This window comes from Trachymyrmex septentrionalis, unplaced genomic scaffold, assembly GCF_001594115.1.
Source record: "Trachymyrmex septentrionalis isolate Tsep2-gDNA-1 unplaced genomic scaffold, Tsep1.0 scaffold16, whole genome shotgun sequence".
Lineage (NCBI taxonomy): Eukaryota > Metazoa > Arthropoda > Insecta > Hymenoptera > Formicidae > Trachymyrmex > Trachymyrmex septentrionalis.
The window spans coordinates 4328066-4336707 of record NW_017304758.1 but is presented as its reverse complement, the minus strand read 5'-3'; the positions used below and the strand labels follow the sequence as shown (position 1 = coordinate 4336707).

Here is an 8642-nt window from a genome sequence, read left to right as displayed (position 1 = left end):
AATCTAACTTACATTTAAATATCTATAAAATATATAATACATTCACCATTTTTAGGCTGATTTTTTTATTCTATCCAAATAAATATTATGTAAAAAAATATCAAATAATCAATTATATATATAAAAAAATTCAAAAAAGCTCAAAAAATCAATAAAACCCAATAAAATCCCCAAAATATCTAGTGGGATGAGCTTTTTTCAAAAAGTCCGGGTTTTCTCCAAGCCTGATATATCTTGACGATGTCATTTTTACATTTGTGAAAATCTCATGGAGTATCTCAAGTATGACGTCAAGCTACAATCAATAACTATGTTTGGACGCCAAAATAACAATAAATAAATTTAATATATATGTAATGTGTTTTAAAAATATGACTTTAACTTTTAATGTATTAATTCTTTGAAAGAACTGCTGTTCGTGTGTTATTGACTAAAAGTAAATAAATAAAAAAAACATCAGTCATTGCTTATGCATTTTGCAGGAGGCGAGAAGGTAAATAATTTTCTTAAAATAGATTACTCTAAATCATATTACAAGAATTAAATATTTTGTTATTTAAATCACAACCAATATTGCTTATGTATAGATAAATTGCATTATGTAGAAATTGTCTTGATATAATAAAACAAAATTTTTATACTTATGATGTGAAAATATTAACGATAACGAATTAATATATATTCGTTATTTAAATTAAAGAAATCTATAATCATCATCATGTGGAAAATAATATTATGCACGGTCATGGGCCTGGTGACCGCCGAACAGACTACTTTTCACAATTACAAGGTCGTCAAAATTAATGTGACTACAAACAGGCAGGTTGAATTGCTCAATCAAATGGCAAAGGATCCTGATCATGTGAGTAGATTGTTCAATAAAGATAAACGCAAATTAATATACTTTGTGCAAAAAGCTATCTTTTTTATGAGATTTGTATTGATCATATTAACTAAAATCCGAAAAAAAAAAAAGATTTGTATTGATCATATTAGCTATAAGATAAAAAAAATTAACTTCATTAAAACAGCATAATATATACAAATTTCTAAAATTCATATTGTATAATCAGGTTTTTACTTACAAAGGACCCCATACAGATAAGTTGCTATTTTGGGTCTAATCGAACTGAAAAATATCTTTATTTACTATTCATTTTTTAGTAATTGTACCTTAGTAGGTATTTTTATATGCACAGAATAATAAGATATGAATCAATGAGGTAAAGAAAAATTGATGTAAAGAGAACACATAATAAAATATCACAGTTTCAGTCAATTTCACCGCAGCCATATGATTATAGTGTGAAGTCCTTTATAACATTATTTATTTACAATATTTAGAAAATATAAAACTTGATAAATATGTAACTAATTTTTTAAACTAATATTATATTTTAAATAAACAAAATTAAACATCGTTTACAGTTTTCCTTCTGGAAAGAACCGTCTGTGAATAAACAGGCGGAACTTATGGTAGCCCCGCAGAAACTGTCCGAATTCTACGAATTGATGGCACAGATCCAAGCGCCCTATAAAGTTTCTATTGAGAATGTTCAGGCATTAATCAATCAAACGCCAACCGCAAAAGAATCAGAAACATTTGATTTCACAAAGTATCATACTCTCGATACAATTTACAATTATCTAGACGACTTGGAAAAGAAATATCCCGATATAGTACAAACTGTCGTGGCCGGCAATTCGTATGAGGGTCGTGAAATTAAAGGTGTAAAGATTTCCTTTAAAAACAATAATTCTGGAGTTTTTTTCGAGAGTGGCATACATGCCAGGGAATGGATTGCGCCGGCGACTGTTTTATATATCTTGGATCAATTGCTGACCAGTAACAATACAGACGTCAGAGATCTAGCTGAGAGTCATGATTGGTATATCTTTCCAGTGTGTAATCCTGATGGATATGTGTATACGTACACCACGGTAAGCACGGTTTTTAATGTCTAACGCTGCTCTTCCAATCATCGGATCAAAAAAATTGTGATAACTTATTGACAAAAAGTAACCTATTATTCGATAGATTAAAGTAGTAACAAAAATTAACATTTTTAGTTACTTCAGTTTTATTTTAGTATTTTAGTATTTTATTTTAGTATTTTCAGAGTAATTATATAAGGTTATTAAAAAAGAACATTTACTCTTACTTACTACCTTTAGGTAGACTAACATATAAGTTGTCATCTTTTTTTGACATGCCAAAGAAGGTGACAAAAAAGTGATCAAAGTTAGTAAATGGCAGCGCTGATAAAAATATAAAACATTCAATAAATCAATGTTTAATTACATGAATATTTTTAATTTATTTCAGAACCGAATGTGGAGAAAGACACGTAAGCCATATGGTGACAACTGTTATGGCACTGATCCTAACAGAAACTGGGATTTCACATGGAAAGGTAAGTATTTATATCAAAAAAGTATTATATCAAAACAAAACAAAAAATAAAAAATTGAATATATAGTATCTAATAAAAAGTCGAGATTATTTTATGGACTTTGGAGGGCTTATGATATTAAGATTAGAATATTCGATATTTCTGAATATTTTTATTATATTTATATTATATATTATATATAATTTGATATCTTCAGGTGTAAGCAATGACAATGGCCCATGCACTGAGACCTACCCTGGACCTGCGCCGTTCTCCGATATTGAAACAAAAAGTCTATCCAATTATATCAAATCCATTTGTGACAAATTTTACATATACCTCTCGTTCCATAGTTACTCGCAACTATTAATGTTCCCATATAGTTACACAGTAGAACACGTTGACAATTACAACGACTTGGTGAGTAATTTTAATTATAAAACAAATATAGCTTTGAGAAACATATAATAAAATAATTATGTATAAAGAAACAGTATTGAATTGGTAAAACATTGTAATTGTTATTACTGTATTTATCAGTGAAATAATACACTGAAAAAAGTTCCTAGTTATTAGTCAAATATTGAGTGAAATAAATTTCAACTAAACATTCCGATAATATAACTAAACATAACTTTACCTTTACAAATATTTATATTTTTAGTAAGTATTATCGTTGATAATACCGTTTGATACTTATACTTTAATACTTACTATAAATATTTTTGTAAAGGTAAAATTATGTTTACTTAAATTATATTACTTCAACACATTTAGTTAAAATTATTTCATCGCTCAATATTAATTAGCTATAACTAGATTCTTTTTTCAGTATTGTTATCTAAATTACGAGTCAATGCAAACATGATTATATACAGGATGTCTCTTTATAATGTATATATCAAAATTGCTACAGCAACTTCAGCATATAAAAAATCGAAAATGTCGAATAAACATATGTCCAATTTTGATATAAAGATCCCTATGTATATATTAAGAAGACAATATTAACTCTTTTTACAAACTTAATAACAAATTAGTTTAGTAATTGATTCACAATTCTACACAAAAAAAAATTTGAAACAGTTTATATTACCACTGCACTACGTTTATCTTATTAACTTACAACTTCGTTGTAAAACTACAAAGTTTCATTACCCATAATGACGACTAAAAATAATTTAAAGTTAATTTCTGATTGATAGCAAATTTTGAATACCGACTTTATAATATTATTTGTAAATGCGGCAAATTTTTAATCGGATTGGTCATCCCACTACATATTTATAACGGAATAAAACATATGGTCTTCTTACATAATGCTTAATGTAATTATTTATAAGAAATAATTTGAAACATTGTATATGAATAATGGAACATGAAAAGTTTACATAATTTTAACAATTTTTCAGAACGATATTGGCTTGAAAACGAAGATAGCTCTCGCTGAGAGATATGGAACTAACTACACTGTCGGAGATATTGCCGAGACAATATGTGTGTATAAAAAATTTTATTTAATTTGTTTTCTGTCTCCTCCTCCTCCTCCTCCTCTTCCTCTTCTCTCTCTCTCTCTCTCTCTCTCTCTCTCTCTCTCTCTCTCTCTCTCGCCCTTCATTAAATAAATGAATTTTCTCTCTTCATTTTTAAGCATAAACTGTGATGATTATCTGTCCTTCTACAATTATTGATGTCTAAAGAATCAAGCATACTAATTATAATTACTCACTCTCTCTTTACTTAATCTTCTGTTGTTTAATGCTTTAACAAATCTCTATATATGTTAGTTATTGCGACAATAACATATCACTATAATCTTAGCAATCAAATTGGTTAAGACATTCATCACATCACTGTAGTAAAGAGGTCCAGATCCTGGTGTAGATGATATTTTCGCAATAAATTATTATTTACAGCTTTTTTAGAATATTTATTAACATGAATACGTCATTTCAGTTTAAGATTGCAAAAGACTAAAATTGATTTCGGCGCGCAGTTGTAAAACTGGATGTATATATAAATTCACATCAAAAAATATTACCTAAGCATTAAAATTCAATTCAAATCAATAAAGCTTTTTTCGTTACTTAATGTGTTACATATTGTGTGTATTTACATTTATCTATCTTGTGTTTAATTCTCTATCTTGTCTATATCTAAGTACTTTTTATTTTTCTCGAATGGTTTATTGTGAAGAATCCCTTCTTTCTATTATAAAAGCATTGTAAAATTGCAACAATTATTGCATTCCTAGTTTAAGAAAATTTTAATTGTGTTAAAAAATATGATTCTTTAGATTTACTATTTTTGTACTTAGATGTGACTTTTATTATCTTTAGATGAAGCTTACGGAAGTTCTCTAGATTGGGTCAAATTTGCTTGTGGTACACCTATCCTGTTTGCCTATGAATTACGTGATCAAGGTGAATATGGCTTTTTGTTGCCCTCTGAGGAAATTATCCCGACTGGAGAAGAGACTTTGGACTCTATCTTGGCCATGCTAAAAGAGGCAACTGTACGTGGATATCCATAGAGGAGTATGAAAAAATAATTAAAATTGCCCAAATTTCGTATAAACATTATTATTGATGGCACATTCTTATATTTGACGGTCTGTTAATTTTTCCTACAATATTATTTACATTTGTAATAAAATAATAAATTTTAGTCTTTCCATTCTTAACAATATATGATGTTTCAAATTCAAAATTAAAGATTTGAAAATACTATTAAATAAATAGTATAAAAATGATACGTTTTTCTATATTCCCATTTAAGAATTTTCCTATTCCATCTCAATAATCTCGAGTATTCAGAACTGGCTAGCTCGCGTATAAATACACGAAATGATCTCGCATTATACTATTCGAGACACTACGTGCCTCTTGATGTCTGAAACAAGCCTACATCGCAACGATTAAGTTTCCGTAAAATAAGGTTACCCAGAGGACTTGCTTAATCATAATTTAAATGTCTACGAAGAGAAATTCGTGTTGTACCGAAGAGAGACTCGCAATTACGCACATATTAGGATAACATACTGCAGCTCCGAAAAGATTGATAATATCATGATGCTAAGTTTTCAATTTTACTTATGTTGTATTGTACAAATCTTTTCTAAAGATAAATGAAAAATGGCTTTTTCCGTTTGACTGTAAATAGCGAGTCATTCTATTTGTAATTAAACGGAATTTGAGAAATACGATCAAACCCTTAGAAAATTATTTATAATGTTACGTAAAGGTTATAGTCGTTGAGAGAAAGAATTTACTGGAGCCGAACGATTTGTAGAGCTATCTTTATTCAGCGATTTCGGTAAGTCTGAGATTTAGCGGAGTCCCGTCAATTTTTACCAGTGCTTCGTAACGCGTGTTCGTAAAGCGCGTCCTTTTCTTTCTGGTAGCGCGTATATATTATTGAAAAGAAATTGGATCGTGGCCAAGCGCGATGCGCATGCAAGGAGTTGCCGAGGAAAAATCATAGCGTTCGTTTCGTCTTTATGGTGATGATGCAGGTGATTTAAATTGTAGACTGTAGCACGCGCATTAACGAAATTACATCCATTATCAATCCAAGGGATTTATCGAAATATGCGGAATAAAAATGATTTTATTCGCGTCACGCGTGAAATCTATATGCAAACGCGTACCACTTTTTTTTTCCTTTCCTTTCTTTTCCTTTCTCTCTCTCTCTCTCTCTCTCTCTCTCTCTCTCTCTCTCTCTCTCCTTCTTTCCTTTTTTTTTAAGATATCATTTGCGTTTTATTTTTGCAAAGTAGTTTACAGATATTAATAACAGTTATTTTAATAAGTTATTTTTCGAGAAGAGATGCATATACTTAAGTGCTTTTTATTTATTTATTTTTTTTTTTTTTAAAGAAGATTATTTTTATATGATTAGATATTACAAAATCGATAAAACAAATGATGCGAGAGTCGCATCTCGTCGAGTATCTTTGAAAAATATCAACGCGATATCGCGGCGGTAAAACGGCAAGTTTTAATTTACCGGGAAACGGAGGGAGGAGGGAGGGGGGGGGAGGTGCCGCACACCTGGAAACAAAATACAATGGTGCATTGTCCGCGCGCGCGAGTGTCGGATTTAATCACGGATGTGCCCGCCTTTGTCAATTTCCATAGTTCGATTCTAAGCTATCCACGGCGTTACTCGCCCACGGTCTGGGTCGTGTATACATCGGTGCGTCTGGTAGAACGCGGTTCGTCGCATCCGGCCTACATTGCCGTACGTGCGGCGCGCGTACCAAGGAAATGAGCGAGCCACTAAATAGCCGTGTAACGCGGATCTTACATAACGCTAATGCAGTGGCGATCACTGTCACGCGACTCCTCCTTGGAGCGATTTACTCGCGGCACGCAATAAATTGACGTTGCCTTCGATCTTTTAGCTCGGCTCTGATAAAGTTATCTTACTTCAAATACGTAAGCGAGCACATGAGATTTGTACGAAGATTTGTATCATAGAAACTGAAACATTGTAATATAATCTGTTTTATGTCATATCTTCAACACAATGAAAGGAGAGAGAAAGAGAGAGAGAGAGAGAGAGAGAGAGAGAAAACAGGGAATAAGAGATTTCAATCTATCAGAAAAATCGCCATAGTAAAAAAACATTTTTTTTATTTAATTGCTTACAAAAATGCGTTAAATTTAATACAAATTTTCCACCTGTGCGTGTATACTAGAATTCACGATTTTTTATAAGAGATTGAAGTCTATTCCCAGTTCCTATTGCCTGCCCTTTTCACGGCTCTCTAAATCTGAATCAGTGGATAGTCAGTAATAACCCAGTGGCATACTTGGCACTGATAATCAGTGAAGTTCAACTAGAAAAGGAAAAATGTTTGAGCGTTACATAACTAAAATACTGATATTTGCACGTTAATTTCAATCTTCCAATAGCATATTCATTCAATTCAAGCACTAAAACAAGATTGATTAGATCACATAATAAAGATTAGCTAGGTTAGAGATCTCACATTGGATTGACTGATTACCAGTGGCATACTTGGCGCTGTTATCAGTGATTATTCATTGATTCAGATTTAGAGAGCGTGTTTAAGGCTTTACACTCATTAGCGTTAGTTGCATCGAATAAAAGAGAGAAAATTAAAGCAATTGAGTGGACCGCAAAATAAGTTGTCTGAATGCGTGGCTTTAATGAAAAGAGTCGCAGGGCAATTGGTTTACGCGTTCATGAATTTCATGCACGTGGTGGCCTGGAAAAAGAAACTCGAGGGCATCGATGACATTGCCGAAGCTTCGTCGGCCCACGTAATAACGGTATATAGCTGTACCTTTTACGTGCTCACATGCCTTTAACGACGATACGATAAAAACGGATGGAGAACAATGCGCAGCGATAAGTAGTCACGTGTGTGTGTGTGTGTGTGTGTGTGTGTGTGTATTGACCAAAAGTTTTTAAGTGTGAGTTGATAAGAACAGAATTGATATTAGTGATTTTTCGCGCACATCTACCGAGGATAAAACCGTTCCAACGTTCAAAATACAATTGGAGCGTGAAAAATGCTTTCCTGAAATTAAGTGATAAAAATTTAATGTCGTATGAAGAAACTTACGATTTCCGCAAACGTCACATACGTACGAAATGTCCTACCGGGGTTTTTACTGAAATATAGTAGAATGCAAACTTCAGGGAAGTTTCGAGACAACAACCGTTTCGACAACAATGTCAATAACAAGTCCGCTTGGAATTCGCGAGAAAACTTCTCTTAATTTGTTTCCAAGTTTTGCGATTCAGAATACGCATGTGTGTACTCGTACAATACAGGTGCTACAGCTTACAGCACTTCTGCAGGATACTCGAAAAGTTTGAAGGGGAGCCTAGGGCCTGATTCTCGACAGGTTCGTTTGAGATGGATACGAGCTATCGCGAAAACAGAGAGACAGAGAAAAGGGGGAAAGTAATCCGCGTTACGAGAACGAAGCCGTAGTATTGCGCATAAGAGACGTCGAAGGGACGGTAAATACTTATATATACACTGTATGTACTTATATATGACATCTCGATCGATATGACGAGTCGCAGGTAGCTTTGTTTGCGACTCTTTCTTTTACAAGTCTCGACGGATGGATGAATCAACCATCCACCTCTCACCAAACACCACGGAGATAAGATACTGGCAAGAATCTTGAAGGATGCGCTGATGAATCCGAGATAGTAGAAATCACATGATCATCGATCAAAAACCCGAAGCAATCACAAATGAAT

The 8642-nt window shown here is 32.4% G+C and overlaps 1 protein-coding gene and 1 long non-coding RNA gene across 3 annotated transcripts in view; one reads left to right on the top strand and one right to left on the bottom strand.

The window, feature by feature from the left end:
- The window catches only part of LOC108746076 (zinc carboxypeptidase-like), a 7246-nt gene extending 2247 nt beyond the window's left edge, over positions 1-4999 (top strand). The window contains exons 1-7 of one of the 2 annotated variants that reach the window (XM_018482601.1): positions 474-493; positions 701-862; positions 1429-1941; positions 2327-2414; positions 2611-2813; positions 3806-3890; positions 4733-4999. In XM_018482601.1, the coding sequence (XP_018338103.1) occupies positions 719-862; positions 1429-1941; positions 2327-2414; positions 2611-2813; positions 3806-3890; positions 4733-4926 (1227 nt within the window). In that variant the 5' untranslated portion in view covers positions 474-493; positions 701-718 and the 3' untranslated portion in view covers positions 4927-4999. Of the gene's footprint in view, positions 1-473; positions 494-700; positions 863-1428; positions 1942-2326; positions 2415-2610; positions 2814-3805; positions 3891-4732 lie in introns of those variants that run through there. The other variant, XM_018482600.1, reaches the window with a different exon arrangement.
- Positions 5000-5266: 267 nt separating this feature from the next.
- The window catches only part of LOC108746077, a 9997-nt gene continuing 6621 nt past the window's right edge, over positions 5267-8642 (bottom strand). Inside the window, exons 2-3 of the long non-coding RNA XR_001939141.1 lie at positions 7266-7269; positions 5267-5277 (exon numbers count right to left, since the gene is read on the bottom strand). This is a non-coding gene — a long non-coding RNA (uncharacterized LOC108746077). The remainder of the gene's footprint in view (positions 5278-7265; positions 7270-8642) is intronic.